Source organism: Leptonychotes weddellii, chromosome 2 (genome assembly GCF_054177405.1).
Source record: "Leptonychotes weddellii isolate Sample4059 chromosome 2, ASM5417740v2, whole genome shotgun sequence".
In the NCBI taxonomy this organism is placed as follows: Eukaryota; Metazoa; Chordata; class Mammalia; order Carnivora; family Phocidae; genus Leptonychotes; species Leptonychotes weddellii.
In genome coordinates this window covers 133513861-133531446 of record NC_138370.1, presented here as the reverse complement: position 1 = coordinate 133531446, position 17586 = coordinate 133513861, and the positions used below count along the sequence as shown (strand labels likewise).

At 35.4% G+C, this 17586-nt stretch overlaps 1 protein-coding gene across 1 annotated transcript in view; it reads left to right on the top strand.

The window, feature by feature from the left end:
• Window positions 1–17586, top strand: part of ADGRL3 (adhesion G protein-coupled receptor L3) — a 777343-nt gene that overhangs the window by 508049 nt on the left and 251708 nt on the right. The window contains exon 7 of the mRNA XM_081813155.1: window positions 5830–6630. Within this exon, the coding sequence (XP_081669281.1) occupies window positions 5830–6630 (801 nt within the window). The remainder of the gene's footprint in view (window positions 1–5829; window positions 6631–17586) is intronic.

Here is a 17586-nt window from a genome sequence, read left to right as displayed (position 1 = left end):
TAAAGATAGTTTGGGGATTAAAAGTGAAAAGAGAAAAAGAGAGTAACTAGTTCCAGAGAGGACTGGAAATGAGCAATGACAGCTATAATGGCAGAATTCAGGATATTGGACCAGACCAAAAGACAGGAGGTACTGAAGAAGGCAGAGCAGAGATGTCATCGTACAATTCACTTATATATGATCTCATTACAGAGAGGAGAAAAGGGAGTATTTTCGGTCTGTGTTTTTAGATCATTGCAGCCTGTTTTATAGCAGCACTTTTTTCTTGCCAGTATAATCCTCAAGACTAGCCATATAGTTTTTCTTATTTTCCTTTTTTTTCCCCCTCCAGTTTTACATTTAATGAGTTGGAAATACATATTGCTCCTAAATTGTACTTTCCTCCACATCCATTAAAATATACAAGGACATTATACAGAGAATACCCTGCATGTATGATTGTGTATAGCAAATCCAGATTCTCTTCACTACTTTCTCTTTTTGCTACATGCTTAAAGTATTAAGAAGCAGAATTAATCACCTCTATTTGGATTATGTATTAATTCAGTAGCTGTTCACTGGGTACTTACTATGTGCCAAGCACTGTGAGGTTATGAAGGATATAGCGGCAAGGGTGTTAACTTGTATCCTTCAATCTGTTTGTATGAGTATTTTTTTCCCCAGGGGAAAGAAGCTTCTAGAATCAGAATTAGATGATGACAGTGACTGGCTAATCCTAAATGTTACTAAGCTTTTCAATGACAAATTATGTTTGCCTTGCCAGTTTTTGTTACGGGAATATGATTTGTGTGTGCTTGTTTCAACTCAAATTATAGGATTGTTTTACTTGAGTCTTGAAAATAGCAGCTAAATGATAAATGAGCTACAGCCAGTCATGACATAGGCAAGAGCATAATAATTTTCTCCAAAGTGAAACTGCCTAATAAATCTTAATTTTGAATAACCAGCAAGTAACAGAAGCAAGCTTTACTTATGCTACAGCTTATGCCAGTTTATCTCAAATTAGACCAAGACCAAAGAATTAAAAGTAAAATTTTACCTAATGACAATTGAGAAAATAGAAGTTAAAGTTCCTAAAAAATAACAATATCTATTAAATTGTAAAATAGTATTTACAGAATAACAAATACCTTGCCAATACTTTGTATCACATACCCAGTCTCCCTCATTAAGTTTTGTTGAAGAAATACTAGTCACCAAGAAGTTAGGATAACTGTGTTTTAGAATAAGACGAAGAGTTTTATGTGAAATAAAACTAAAGTTGTGTGTGTATACATTCTATGCTTCAGAATATAAGGGACACCTGGGTGGCTCAGTCGGTTAAGCATCTGCCTTCAGCTCAGGTCATGATCCCGGGGTCCTGGAATTGAGCCCCACATCGGGCTCCCTGCTCAGCAGGGACTCTGCTTCTCCCTCTCCCTCTGCCTGCCGCTCCCCCTGCTTGTGCACTCTCTCTCTCTGTCAAAGAAGTTAATAAAAAAATCTTAAAAAAAAAAATAGACTATTTAGAAGTATTTCAAGGAACAAAATTTGTTCTATCTATATTTTTGCAGTCTAGTTGCTGAAAAATGTCAACTTCAGTATGACTTCCCACTTCCAAACTCCACTTTCATTGTAATGTGCCTTGAGTCCAAACTTTCGAGACTATTGATTAAATAATTCTTAAGGTGCTTTCTTATGCTTCTTTTAGTTGTCAGTCTGAACTCAGATTTGTGAGTATTCTAGTCACAAAATGAAGTGCATCTCCTAAGTAAAGCATTTAAATGACCTGTAATGAGGCATATAACCTGGTGAACACTGCAGTCACTTGATAAAGAGTGAGAATGATGATAAATTATAACAGTATAAATAGAGTTGTTAAAAGAGCCCTAGAAATACTATTAAAATAAGATTTGTATATTAATGAGATAAGGAATCTTCAAAAAAACTCATTTGCAACTTTTTAAGCATAACTTTTTTTTTTTCCAATTTATTTATTTTAGAGAGAGTGAGTGAGAGCGAGTGGGGGGGCGCTGGGGAGAGGGAGAACGAGAGAATCTCAAGCAGACTCTCCACTGAGTGCAGAGCCCAAGACCATGACCCAAGCCAAAATCAAGAGTCGGAGGCTCAACTGACTGAGCCACCCAGGTGCCCCAAGCATAACTTTTGATATAGGCTAGTTTTGTCTTCTTCTTCTTTTTTTTTTTTTTTTAAGATTTTGTTTATTTATTTGACAGAGAGAGGCACAGTGAGAGAGGGAACACAAGCAGGGGGAGTGGGGGAGGGAGAAGCAGGCTTCCTGTGGAGCAGGGAGCCCGATGTGGGGCTCGATCCCAGGACCCTGGGACCATGACCTGAGCCAAAGGCAAAGGCTTAATGACTGAGCCACCCAGGCGCGACCTAGTTTTGTCTTCTAACACATGTGATACTGAGCTTTCAAAAAAGTCAATTGAGAGTAATGAGTGTGATTTTGACAATAGAAAACAAAAGAGCTTAGGTCAAAGCACAAAAATCTCACCCAAATGTAATTGTAATTACTGAAACAGTATTTCTCCCTTGTTTTGAAACTTCCCTAGAGTTTTTATTTATTGTACAATAATAGTTCATCCACTCCATTGAATTTTTTTAGATTTATATCAACTGTAACCTGTGATTTTTAAGTTTGCGTTATGAACCCATTTTTCCCCAGCTCTTCCCCTTGTTTTTTGTTGGTCCCTGTTCTTTTTTCTGATTTAGGCATATTGTCTCTCATGAGACAAATGCTTATAAGATAAACAAGACGCTGCTTGGTGAGTTACATGAATATGTTACAATTTCCCCAATTTTTCATGACTTGTATTGCTCAGTACCTTAAAAATAAAAATGGAATCTAATTTGAGAGATACATAGCCATAACATGGCTGAGGATTTCAATTTGTTCTTAAAAAGGTATGTTGACTTGGTTAAGAATTTCAGAAAAGGCCAGCACAGGTGGCTCATTATTTATGTAAACCTTCTGATAACAGATTTTTCTGATTTTTTCCCACAATATCAAATATTGATAAGTGGGAGGGAGAGAAGTTTCTGAATCCACTTATTTAGTATGAGAGCATTCCCCGTAAATGTGTAGCCTCATGAGGTTTATTTCTCATAAGACTGACATGGAAAATCTTAGGCCTTAGGAAATGATTGCAGAGCAGTTTCTTCTGAATCCTTGAGATGGGTAAAAAGCAAGACTATTATGTTAAATAGTGGTATAAACTATAGTATTTTATAAATGAGGCTTAGTCAAGCTATTTGAAAGCATCATGTGTATAATTACCTTCCTAACTTCCAAAGGGAAATATTGGTGTTCTTATTATGAATATTGTATTTCCTATGTCTATAGTTTGAAATTGTGTGCTTTTTTCAATCTTACCTTGAATAACTTTTGCCTTATGTTTTCTAAGTCTGTACTGTGTTTTTTAAGTTTATAATATGATTGCTTTTTTAAAAAGTAATTTTACGAGGGGAATGTTTTTTTATTAAAAAAAAAAACTATGTTCAAAAAGCAAGTATGAGTGAAATAAATTATTTACTTTCAGTTTGGAAGAGGTGAATAAAAAGTGCTTGGCCAATACCGTACCATTAATCTATTCTCTTTTCTCCTTTCTCTCTGTACTTCTCTCTCTCCAATAGAAGTGGAACAAAAAGGTAATTAAATACCTTTCATAAATTATATACTATTTATAGGCTAAGTTATTTAACAGTTTAACATTTAAAATAATTTTGTATTAATTCTTATCTATTTTATGAAAATTTATTTACTACTTCTGCTGCTCAACTTCACTTTAACCTGTTGTGATGACCAGTGCTGGTTTGATCCTTTTATCCTAAAACAGTTTAATCATGTAAAATTTTCAACCGTGCATTTTCTTCCTCTTTACTTTTAAATAAGTAGTCAGAAAATCCAGTAGATGGTGATGGATAGTGATTGCTTTAGATTTGTTTTTATTTCTATACTAGATAATTTTCCATAGCTCTGGTGTGGTCTCCCCATTCCTTTAATTTTTAACTGTTGGTGGAAAAGGGGAGATGGTTTTCTGAAATACCTTCTAAAAATTACTTTGGTAACCATGGGCTCATTATTAACCAACCTAAAGTTTATATACAATTTTGACAACAATGCCTATCCATTTTTTATAATTATAGTCATCATATTAGAAATTCTCCTAATCATCAATTTTATTGTTGAGTATAAATTGATGAAGGCCCTCTATCCTTGCTATGGAAGATTTTGGTGGTCAACTTTGCCCTTGAACTTTTCATTTCTACAAAAGTAAAACTTTGGACACTTTAGTAATACACTTTCCTTTTTAATAACTTGCACATCCTCGCTGAGTATTATCTTGGATCCTTTTCCATTAGATCTAGGCTTAGAGTTGCCATTAAAGAACTAATGACTAATATCAAGAGAACAATACTTTAATCATTAAAATATGGTTCAACATCCAAATTCCTTATGATTTCTTAATTTCTCCACCCGGTACCCTTCTAATCATTTCAAACATAACAGTGGACTGCATGATTATTTTTCAGTGCATTTGCTTTGCAAAAATACTAGAGCAGTGTTTCCCACAGCAGGTTCAGCAGAACACTACACTTTAAATAGGCTCTGTAGAAAGGATTCCGTGATCAAATTAGTTTGTGAAATTTGTTCATCTTCCTTACTTCTGCCTTGGAGATTCACTGATGTACCAAAGCTATTAGAATCTCTGCCACAATTCTATTTAATATGATGTTTCTTAAACATATGACTAAGCATCCCTGTTTTCTTTCTGTGTAACATCTAGTTATACCACTTGAAACAGGTGCTTCAAGGACCACTCTTTGGGAAACATTGCTTTACAGCCCCTGCATTACAAGCCAGCCAAGGTTTCTTACCACTATTCACACAGTGTGCTACAGAATCATACTAAAAATGAAGTGAATCAGATAATTCCTGCCCATTTTCAATCTGAAGTATGAGCAGCAAAATATTGTAGCAAGTAATCTTGTTTTTTTAATGTTCTTCTCATGTAACAGTAAAAGGTACATGTTTTTAAGTTCCAATACTACTGTATTTAACAGGACATTTTTAACTGATTAAAATCTAGATCTTGGGTTCTCTTCTCTGTAACCTTTCACCTTTTCTTCTTTCCTTATTCCTTCTTTCCCTTCTTTTTCTTCCTTTCTCTTTTTCCTCCCAGTATCCATCCATCACTCATTTTTAATTGTGTGGGTTGCATGCTCTGTGTGTGCTATAGCAGCTTTAAGAATTTTGGGTTTTTTTGTTTGTTTTTTGTTTTTGTTTTGTTTTGTTTTGTTTTGCCAGAAGATTCAGTGGCCTGTATTACAGGGCTTTTCTTTTCCTTTATTATTATCCTTAATTACTATTGGATTTCTATTTATTTCTTAATGATAAGTTATCGAATGGCTAATGTCATCAGAGGGAAAACAATATATATATATTTAATTTCAAATAAGATACATAAAATATTATGTATAAACATTTGTATTTATTTTATGTCTATAGAATACATAGACATACATCACACCTGTATATGTATATCCAAAAATATTGTATCACATGTTTACAAAGGTAAAAATCAAGGGAAAACACAAGTACTCATTGAGAGGCCACATTTTTCAGCAAATGAAGTCAAAATGATTTTGAGCAAAAGTCAGAACTAATATGTAAGACACTTTGTGTACTCAGAAGAATGCAACAAAAGAATTAAGTGGTGGTGGGTATCTCTTATTAGAGTTACATTCCATTTGGTGAAAAATAAAAATCTCTGACAAAATATTAAATTAATATATTTATTATTTTAACTCTTTCCCTTCCAACAGTTTTTCTTTGTCCTGGACTACTAAAAGGAGTATACCAGAGTGAACATTTGTTTGAATCTGACCACCAATCTGGGGCATGGTGCAAAGACCCTCTACAGGCTTCTGACAAGATTTACTATATGCCCTGGACTCCCTACAGAACCGATACCCTGACTGAGTACTCATCCAAGGATGACTTCATTGCTGGAAGGCCAACTACAACCTACAAGCTTCCTCACAGGGTGGATGGCACAGGATTTGTAGTGTATGATGGAGCTTTGTTTTTCAACAAAGAGCGCACCAGGAACATAGTAAAATTTGATTTGCGGACTAGGATAAAGAGTGGAGAGGCGATCATAGCAAATGCCAATTACCATGATACCTCCCCTTACCGATGGGGAGGCAAATCTGACATAGACCTTGCAGTGGATGAAAATGGGCTCTGGGTAATCTATGCAACAGAACAAAATAATGGTAAAATTGTCATTAGTCAATTGAACCCTTACACCCTACGGATTGAAGGGACATGGGATACTGCATATGATAAAAGATCAGCTTCCAATGCATTTATGATTTGCGGGATTCTGTATGTGGTCAAATCTGTATATGAGGATGACGACAATGAGGCCACTGGGAATAAGATTGACTACATTTACAACACCGACCAAAGTAAGGATAGTTTGGTGGATGTACCCTTTCCCAATTCATACCAGTACATAGCAGCTGTGGATTACAACCCCAGGGACAACCTTCTTTACGTATGGAATAACTATCATGTCGTGAAATACTCTTTGGATTTTGGACCTCTGGATAGTAGATCAGGTAAGTTTGACTTTTGATGGTACTCAAGGGGGAGATATTTGCAGTTTGTTTTTGATAAGTTGTTTTTTTTTTATATGTATGATTAGACTTCCTCTGTTGTCCTCCTTCTGGCCTGAATACCTGAAAACTGTTCATTGTCTTTTCAACCAAAAAATGTTGCCATTAAGTACTTTCAGCTGTAAGAATAAAGGTATAAGAAACTTTTTTCTCCCTTGTACAGCTAGTCTCCAATCTTAAGCCCTTCTCTGAAGGGCATTTTTATTATCAGCTGGTTAGTTCTTTGTGTAGTGAAGTACACAAAACCCTTACTAAAATAGAATGCCATCCTGTCTAATTAATTGTGACATGCCCTCAGAAGTGCTTTCCACTTGGAAAAATGTCAAGGGCTGCTTTGATACAATGCTTCAGGAGCCCTATGCCAATATATTCACTTTGCAGAGGGTGTCATATATGACCACCCTGTTGGGCACATTGTCAGTTTGAGTGTGCACGTGTCCGAGTATACTAATTGATACATACAGAAAAGTGTTTATAACTGATGAATATAGAAAAAGATAGACCTCAGTTTTATAAGAAAAAAACAATGCAAAACACTGCTTTGAGTAAACCAGAGATAATCTTTAATTCCAGTTTTTTTTTAAGATTTTATTTATTTGAGAGAAGGAGAGAAAGCATAAGTAGGGGGGTGGAATAGAGGGAGAGGGAGAAGCAGACTTCCTACTGAGCAGGGAGCCTGACGTGGGGCTCGAACCCAGGCACCCCCCCCAATTCTTTAAAATTGTCTTTTTCCTCTCTAGGACATACCATTTCCTCTCTAGGACATACCATTTCCTCTTAATGTTGTTTAAAGATAGTTGTAATTTGCTTTATTATTTTAAATTTTTATTTACACAACTGAATAGAATTATCTAAGTTTAGAGGTTCAGTTATTTTAACTAGCAATAATGCTGTTCTTTATGATAAAGTATAATGGAAAACTAAGATATAGGTGTCTGAATTTTGATAGAAATATAGCAATTCAAAGATTACGTTTTGTGTCTTTCCGTACTTACATGTTAATATAACTTGTTTTCTTCACTGCTCTTACCATGCTTTTACTAGCATGCCGTTCTGCTTCCTAACTTAGTTCATTACATACATCTTCTTATAAAACTAGATTCTAAGTTCCATAGGGACACCAGTATAATAGATGGCATATATAAATTAAAGGCTCAGTAACTCTTTGTTGAATGAATGAGTGAATAGCTTTCCACTTCTTACTCTGATAGAATGAGAAATTAGTTGGCATTTTCTCTAATCTCTGAGAGGCCTTAGGCAGAGTGAAGCAGTGGCCAGCAATGCTAATGTTATGCCTAAGTATGCAACAGCAGCAAAAGCGACTTCTCCTTACTAAATCCTCAAAAAATCTCCTAGATCAAGTACAGTACCTGGTTCACCGCTGTACAGGTAAGCTTTTTCAATTTGATACACCCTTCAGTTGAAAACCTAAGCAAAAGTCAACCATCTGGAGTATTCTGGGAAAGCTTTTTTTTTTTTTTTTCATAGCTGTGATATTCTTAAATTAAAATTTATATTTTGTCAGTGAAAACTATGTGTGGTTCTTAGCCTCTTCTGACTTTTAAATTGCAATAGGACATAATTTTAATTGCCTGCAGATAACAACTCATCTTTTCTGGTTAATCAGTGAAGAAGAGACAGTAACATGTTTCAAGTTTTATTTACTGAAAACATTATACATTATTTTTATCTCTAATAATAAATAGGTTAAATTTAATTAGCTTTCCATGTTTTGACTTGATGAATTGAAGCAAATTCTTAGTTTATCCTGAAAGAGCAAGACAATACCATAGTCCCTAGTATTTAGAGACTTGACACAAAGATATTTCCAATGGATATTAATATACTTATATGTGTGTGTATATTTATATGATCAGTCATTGTGGACATAAGGAAAAGTACACCACTCATTTAATTTTATGTGTTTATTTATGGGAGTTAAAATATTAAACCATCTTGCCCAAATACACTAGCATTCATTTTTGTTAAAAGGATGTTATTAAAGTGACAAACACTGAGAAATGGCAAAGTTCAGCTTTTGAAACAAATTCCTAAGAGTTGTCCCTCTCTTTAAACAACAATGAAGACCTCATCTGTTTTGCAGAGTAAGATTCCATATGTATTAAATTTGTAAATATAATCACAAGAAAAATTATCAATTTTCATGAATTAATGCTCAGATTTAAAAGCCAGCATTTTGGTGTGGACTTAGTGGAGTTTAGAGGTGGAAAGAATAAGTGTAGAAGTAAATGTTATGCATTGTATGTGTGGATATGAGAATTTCAATTAGCATTAATAGAGGCTATTCATCTTATTCCTCACAAACAGTTTCAGCTGGGTGTTTTTCTTTAGTAAATTAGGTTGACATTTTTCAAAGAAATTGCCTTTAGTGAATTCTTATTATGGATCTTCTCATGAGTTTATGTACAGCCAACTTACTATAAATATGTGAGGTCAAAAAAGCTAATTCTGAGTTTGTAGATCTAAAGTGTATTTGCTGTTGCCATCTGTTGGAAGCAAGCTTTTTTGCTCTGATTTTCACTGAGTTCTAATCAATGGAAATTCACACTTCTGAAGTTCTAATGCAAAGGGGTATCTATGTTATACTTCTACTGAATATCACTTTTCTGCACATTAAAAAATCTGAGTGCTAGAAGTTAGGGGGCAAGTCTGTTTCTCTTGTACACATAAAAATCCCTTGGGGAAGCATACACGCCAGTAGCCTGCTGCTCTGAAGGGAGCTTGGGAGTCTGAAGGACTTGAGTTTGAATTCTGCCTCCAGTGCTTGACTGTGGGCACGTTGCTCAGCTTCTTGGTCTTGGTTTTCTCAACTACAAAATGGAAAAAATAACCCGATCTCTGAAAATTATTGTTAGATTTTAATGAGATGATATTTGTGGTAGGTATAACAAACTTAACCAAATAGCTACAGACCAGCCCTGCAAAAATTGTTCTCATCCACATTTTCTAAATGAGGAACTTAAGACACTATAGCTCGTATCACTCAAAAACCCCACAGCTATTGAAGTGCAACCCAACTCCAGATTCATGTTCCCTCCTATGACACTGGTCGTGGAAAGTGTGTTTACTGAGGCTGTGCCTCTAGATTCGGTCATTTGATGGAAGTGATCTCAGTCTCCCCATATGCCAGGCACTCTCTAGATGCTAATTTGTAGTTCTCACGGTACGATTACCATAGATTAGTGCTCTGAAAAGTTGTATCTGTTCTTCAACCATGAAATCGGATGTATTTTCTCTTTTTCACAAGAATCCATTTTAAATTTTGAAATGGCGAACTTTAAGAAGAATGACAAGGAAAACAGTGTCTCAGAAATATCCTAAAAGTAGTTTCAGAAATCATTGAACTTCAGTCCCTTACTTTTCCCAGCACCCATTTTCAAACTGCTAAGTGTCCTTCCTTTGTTGAGTTGGCTCAGCTGCAGGACATCGGTCTGTGTTCTTTTTCAAAGGAAACCATCCTGGGAATGGTACAGTCTGTGAAACAGGTTGTTTTCAACAATAGCTGAATAAACCAATTAATATTAATGCAATTTTTTAAACTTGTTTTCCAAATGTTCATTGTGAATTTTAAGTGAAGTTCCTTCTTGAAAAGTGCTTTAATGGGCCTGCTCTTCTGGGCCAAGTTTTAAAAAGCTTAAAATTTGTTCTCGTTTTTGTCTAAAAATTTTCGGAACTGTCATCATATATTTTGCATTACATTAAATGCAAGTTTGTCAGCATTTTCCGTAGTCTGCCAGTATGAAAGTAATGGAAAATGAACCCGTATTTATGTGATATTGCTATTCACATAATAATTTATATTTGCAAATTTTGTAGAAGCAGTTTTTAATAATATGGTTCTATCTCACATGCTAAAGAACATACAAATGCAAAGAATTTCCAATTTATAAAAAGCTTTTGCTCCAGAACTAATGAGATTTTGATTCATGTTGAAATAATCTTGTTGATACTGTTTCAGTCATTTTTGTTTACAGGTCCCTATGTAGTGCCTGATACATAGTAGGTGCTCTGTCAAGATTTGTTGAATGATTTAAGAAATCAAAGAATGAATTATCAGAGAATATCAGTCCCAAAATTTGTTTTATGGGGATTACATATATGCCTCTCAGGTAGTCCCCTTCACTGTTGGCCTCACACTTCTGTACTCTAGAAGTTTTGTGATTCATCCCAGTTATTCCCCACCCCCAACACCTACACTCAGCTTCTTCCCTTCTTCACTCCGATTGGAAAGAGCTTTGGTAACCTTAAGCAATTTTAGCAGGTGTTAGGGAGACTTGCCAAAGCACATTAACACCTAATGCGCTTTCTTTCAGAAGTAATTAGAAGAAATTAAAGTCGGTAGTCTTACAATAGGGAAGAAAGTGAGCAACTGTTCAATGAATTTTATATTCAGAACATATTCTCAAATTTTTCAGTTGACGAATTCCAGGATTTTCTTCAAGTCCGAAAAAACGGAACGTGTGTTATATTCAGAAATGAATAATAATCGTATTCTGTTGAAAACATATTTTGTCTGCAGAACAGCGGGTTCAGTTTGGGACACCTGTATCAAAACTGCTTGGAAGCATTAGCACCTAAGTATAAAGTAAATTTAAAAGTGCTTCCTCTCTTTTTTTTCTGAGCAGAAAACCATACCTAGAGCTATCAGATCTAGAATTTTTTTTTCAAATGTACTTTTAACTGAGCCTTTTTCCTATCTTATAAAATATGACATGAACTATATTTTCATCATTGCCTTCAGCTGGCTCTCTTGTAAGATAGTCATTCAAGCCCTCCAAATAATACTTAGCTGTTCCACAGGTTATTTGTGTGATTCTCAGGTGGGCATTGTAATTCTAGAACTACCTTATATCCTGATACATGCAGTGTGAGTGAAGCAGTTGCATTACCTCCCCTTAGCTATTATTACTTGTGGACTGACTTTCACTCTTTAGTTCTTTGTCCCAAACTGCCTTATGCCGAGTCCATTATTCATTAGTAAATAAGACTGAGATGTGAGGTATTTTCTGGTGACTCTTCCTCTTCTGGTTCGCTTCTCAACTCTTCATACAACAATCTAAACTTGCCTTGCCAAACATACAGAGTTTTCCAGTATTTGCTACTGAAGGAGGAGGAAGTAGCTTTAGGTTGATGATGATAATACTCAGAGAAGCCCACTTCCAAAAATTTCCTAATGTTAGCATGTCTAACAGACCTAAAAATCTGTTGGTTGAGATTTAGTGAAACACATCAGGCAATCAGGACGAACAACAGAACAATAAAGACATGCAGTTACTGTTTTATGACTGTTCTTCTGCTTCCTGAACACAATCCATATTTTCTTGAAAGCCATTTGAGATTATGTAAATATATCCTTTCTTATATGCTGAAGATAACAGAAGCTAAAACAACAACAAGAAGCCTACACAGAACAGTTTAACAATGCAGATAAGGTGAACCTTCTGTCCTTATAATATGCTAATTAAGTGCATTTGTATCTCCCATACAGGCTGTGACTATGTAGTGATGAATAAGAACTTTAAACACACATGACACCTCGTTAAAATGTAATTTTCACATCATATATCTGAGCCCTTTACTTTGACAGCTGAGTAATGTGAGTGCTGAGCAGAGAATCCTGAACATTTTGAAACTGTCACGTGTTTCATAGGTAGCTGAATCTGCTTCCTGAACGGTTTAGTTAAATATGGTGCACCCTAATCACAAAATAGAGCCTGAAAGGAGCCAGATCTTAAATCAGACTTGTCCTGAGCCTGTGGGTTAGGATTGCTTCACAGTTCCACGTGAGAAGCTACATTGTCTCTACAGTTTAATTTACCTCCGTCTTAGTAACTGAGTGAGCTTTACAAAAAGAAAAAATAGTCAGCTACTTGTTGCTCATTTCATCCCGGTCTGTATTTTTATGCATCAGCTGCTGCCAGGTGTGCAGAGGAGCCCCTGTCTTCCTCCTGGTGCCGCTTCCTCCCGGCGCTGCCTCAAGTGCCGGCTCCAGCCTCAGGGCGTTGCCGCTGGTGCTTTTTCAGGGAGTCCAGCCAAAACTTGCGAAATGTGCCCTCACTAGTCCACTAGCCCCTCAACATCAGCTGAACTCTCTTCTGTTTGTCTTTACCTGTCTTTTGTTTTCCTTTCTTCATAACTGAAGGTTAAACCTTTTCAGAATGACACCTTCTGCTTTTCAGGCTCTGAATATCAAATCACGGAGCAAAGCTTGACCTGCCTTTTTACAGCCAAGCCCGCTGTTAGCCATTAATCGGACATGTAGGAGACAAGAGGCAAAGGATAAAGAGGTTCACAAATTTATTATGGGTTTTTTTTTTTTCTACAGAGTGATGTCCCTGATAAATGTATAATTATTAGAAATGTAATCAAAATCGTTTCTACATGCAACAAAAAGATGATTTACTTGTGAATAAGCTTCTCAACTCACACCAGCTGTCCCTTCCGTAGCCATTTCCCTGCTCATGAGCACGTCCAGCAGAGGGCAGGCAGGTGGAACTGAAATAGTTTTGCTGCTCATTATTCGCACATATCCTCAGGGTTGGCAATAGTGACTAAAATGAAATTTCTGATTATCTAAAAGTTCCACTTCGGAATACTCTGCGTCTGTCCACATTAGCATGGGTAAATGAGAATTGATTTTATTATATAGCAAAGCCTGACATTTGCTTTATTTCTTTGGTTTTTTTGTTTGTTTTTCCTTCAAGTTTTAGGTGATGGTCAAGTACCCTAGAATAGGGTTGACCATCAAAAGTATGACTTTAAGGACAAGGGTATTTCCCTCTTAAGTACTTTTCTATCAGGAAGCTAAATTCTCAAATTATAATGATTAATGACCAAATAATTTAAGATACATAAATGACAGGTAAAATCTGTGTTGTACAGTTTTTGGGGAGAGACCTATCAGATTCCCCTAAAAACAAGTAGAGAACATTTCCTTTTTATTTGCTTAGATAAGAACTCTGCCTGTTTCTCTTTATGCTCTTCAATAGTACAATTCATGGTCAAACTTTTTGCATCCACTCACCCCAATTAAGATACAAATTAAAATTATCCAGTCCTTTCTCTCTGAAATGTCTTGTGACTGAAATATTTTAGCCTTAAAATTTGGATTTTTAAAAATAATGTTAGAAAAAAATGATTCTACCAAAAATATACAGACATGAGTGAATTGTTAGGTATTTGTTGATTTCATGATTTAGAATGATCTCTTATGCTAATTTTTTTAAATATAAGAAATGTCTTTGAAGAAACTTTTGCCTTTGAAAAAAAAAGAAAATGGCACTTTATTTTATTTTTTTTAAATATTTATTTGACACAGAGCACAAGCAGGGGGAGCGGCAGGCAGAGGGAGAAGCAGACTCCCCACTGAGCAGGGAGCCTGATGCGGGACTGGATCCCAGGACTCTGGGATCGTGACCTGAGCTGGAGGCAGACGCTTAACCGACTGAGCCACCCAGGAGCCCGAAAATGGCACTTTATTTAGAAATATCCTATTCAATAAAAAATATAATAAAATGGACTGTGGTTTTTAAAAACAGTAAACTTTCCAAAATCTATGCTAATACTGCTATATAACTACATACTTACATATTAAACAAAAAATTTACACTTTTATATTTTATGAGAAGCCCACCAAGAGACATAGGTGGTAATGGTTTAGGGAGAGGAAACTTGAAAGTGGAATTGGAAATACTAAGAAAAAGCCAAAGATTAAAAGTGACATTCAGGCACATAATCAGACTTGCTATAGAAAGCAGAAGCAGGAAGTCAAAACTGGCTTTAAGTGAGAAGCCCAGTAATTGATTGGTCCTCCCTCCCTCCTGTCCTTCCTTCCTTCCTTCCTTCCTTCCTTCCTTCCTTCCTTCCTTCCTCCCCGTTTTTAGTAAAAGAAGCCCTCTCTTGTCAGAAAAGGACAGTTTTACTCTGGAATTTTAATCTAATGTGACCCATTCAATTATGTGTTTCAGCTATTGGACATATTAAACAATTCTTGAGAATTTAATTGCTCAAAAATTATTTTTATATCATCTTCACTGAATTTTCTCCTGAATATGAATGTATTAACTTGCCATGTATTCTGGATACTTACGATAGCTTTTAGTATAATCATACTTTTTAAGCTTTCAGGAACATGGCAGAGTACCTCAGTGGATGAATAGGACTACTGACTTGGCTAATCATGTTCCAGAATTAGAAATTTAAAATACCACAACAAGGGTTCAAACATGTATTGCAGTATGGAAAAGCTTATAACTTTCTAAACCTAACGGTGAACAAGAAGATTTATATATGAATGAAGGTGGGGGTTTTAGTTCTCGGATTTAATGAAAAAGATAAGTCAATCAGAAGAGATATATGCTTTTTTTTTTTTTAAAGATTTTATTTATTTATTTTAGAGACAGAGCACAAGAGGGGGGGAGCGGGAGAGGGAGAAGCAGACTCCCTGCTGAGCAGGGAGCCCGATGCAGGACTCGATCCTGGGACTCCAGGATCATGACCTGAGCCGAAGGCAGTTGCTTAACCAACTGAGCCACCCAGGCGCCCCGAGATATATGCTTTAAATTGTTGAATTTCAGGACAGAATTCACAGAAGGGGGACACCTGGGGGGCTCAGAGGGTTAAGCATCTGCCTTCAGCTCAGGTCATGATCCCAGGGTCCTGGGATCGAGTCCCGCATCGGGCTCCTTGCTCAGTGGGGAGCCTGCTTGTCCCTCTGCCTGCCGCTTTCCCTGCTTGTGCTCTCTCTCTCTCTCTGATACATAAATAAATAAAATCTTAAAAAAAAAAAAAGAATTCACAGAAGGAATATAAAAGCATTCATCTAGTGGAGTTGCATGGTATATTGGGGTTAGAGTCTAAAGTATCAAAGTAAAAATTAAACATAATCAAATGATTTTTGAAACTCTTTTAATAGTTTATAAAATATAGTGAGTTTTTAAAATATATATATATCCCTATTGAGTGCTGAGATAGTGGGATATATTATGTGCAATGTATAGTCTACATACTAAAAAGTACATTTACAAAGTATAAATTTATAGTATTTTAATTATATAACTATTTGAATTCATGTCAAGTAAATATATCTGTGATATACAACTTTTCTATACTAACAAAGGGAGTTGCATAGTTATTTCTGTGTGGATAAATCCATTCTGTGAGAACTTTTTACCCCAGTGTATATATTCTTTTAGATCATTTATTAAATTTCTGAATGGTGCAACTAAAAAAGTCATAGGGTATAAGAATATTTAATGATATGAAAAAATGTTCATTATGTATTGCTAAAATTTTGGTATTTTTTAAAAGCAGGTTTCAATGATTGGAAATTTAGATCATTATACATTTTATCTACTTTTGTTTGAAGATTTCTATAAAAAGCTTTTAAAAATTTATGAGAAAAAGCATTTTAGTAGTGATATTAGTAGTATATATTTTAGCAAGTATATAGTTCAAAGTTTAAATGGAAGTTAAGCTCCAAATTGTTCAGATTTGAGCTTTTTTGGGTTTTACCAAATTTCTTTAGTGAATATGTTGTCTTTGAAGTAGTGAAATACATTTCTAAAAATTGAGCTAATACTCCACATGGATAGAATACTGATAATCTAGAATTCTATGATGGAATATAAGAAGGCCTTCTAATTGTGTCAGGACAGTCACTAACTAATTAATTAGCACTAGGTCTCACAAATAAGAAAATGTCAAAGTCTTACTGAGAGAATAAAACTATAAGAGAGGAGACTTACTCTATTTTTAGTTTTTTGGTATTTTTGTGTTTTTCTTTGTTAGAAAAGAAAACTGTGTAGTTCTTAAAAGTATTAGACATTCCTAGAGGCTTGGCTTCTACTGCTTGGTTACAGAGCCCTACAAAAGTATGTAACACAGATTGAATCTACTCTCATATAGAAATATGGGATAACAAAATAGGCTGATCTCTCACTCCAGAGACCTTAGAAATAGTTCCAATGTTTCACTAAATTATTTGGTCTAGTGGTACTGTATTGATTTTAACTAAACTGTTCAAAACAATAAGTTTTCACCTGTTGTTTGTAAGAGTGAACATTGAAAAGGGAAAAACATAAAAAGAAAACCATAAGTTTTGTGGAATAACAAAAATTCAGTCAAGTAAAATTTTAAGATCTAATTGGTTTTATTGAACAATTCATGAATCAGGCAGCAAGCCATCTAGCAAGTAGAAATGAGCTCTAAGGAGCTGTACAAAGTGTAAGGCTTTAGGGGTGCCTGGGTGGCTTAGTGGGTTGAGCTTCCAACTCTTGATTTCAGCTTAGGTCATGATCTCAGGGTCTTGGGATTGAGCCGGCATTGGGCTCTGCACTCAGCGAGAGTCTGCTTGTCCCTCTCCCTCCCACATCTGCCCCTCCCCCCCTTAAATAAGTAAATAAAATCTTAAAAAAAAATGGAAGACTTTATAGGCAGGAAGGGGAAGCTTAAGGAAAGAATAGATTACGTCATCTTCCTTTAGGAGTTGGAGAGGGTCTATGTGGCAGATTATCTAATTGGTGCTGACTAGAAAATTCCAGACTAACTGGTTAAGACAACATTCCTGCAAAAATTTGAAACTGGAATTAGGTTAAGTATTAAACCTTGGTTTGGTGATGTGGGTTTAGCACAAGTGACTCTATTTTAAGTCTGTTGTTTCTTTTTAATAGTTTAAATATGACAATATTGAATATGAATGAAAGGAGAGTCAACAATTCTAATCAGAAATGAAACTTTTTTTTTACTTTTAGCATTGACAATAAAATAGTATTATTATTTTCTTTTTTTTTTTAAAGATTTTATTTATTTATTTGAGAGAGAGAGAATGAGAGACAGAGAGCATGAGAGGGAGGAGGGTCAGAGGGAGAAACAGACTCC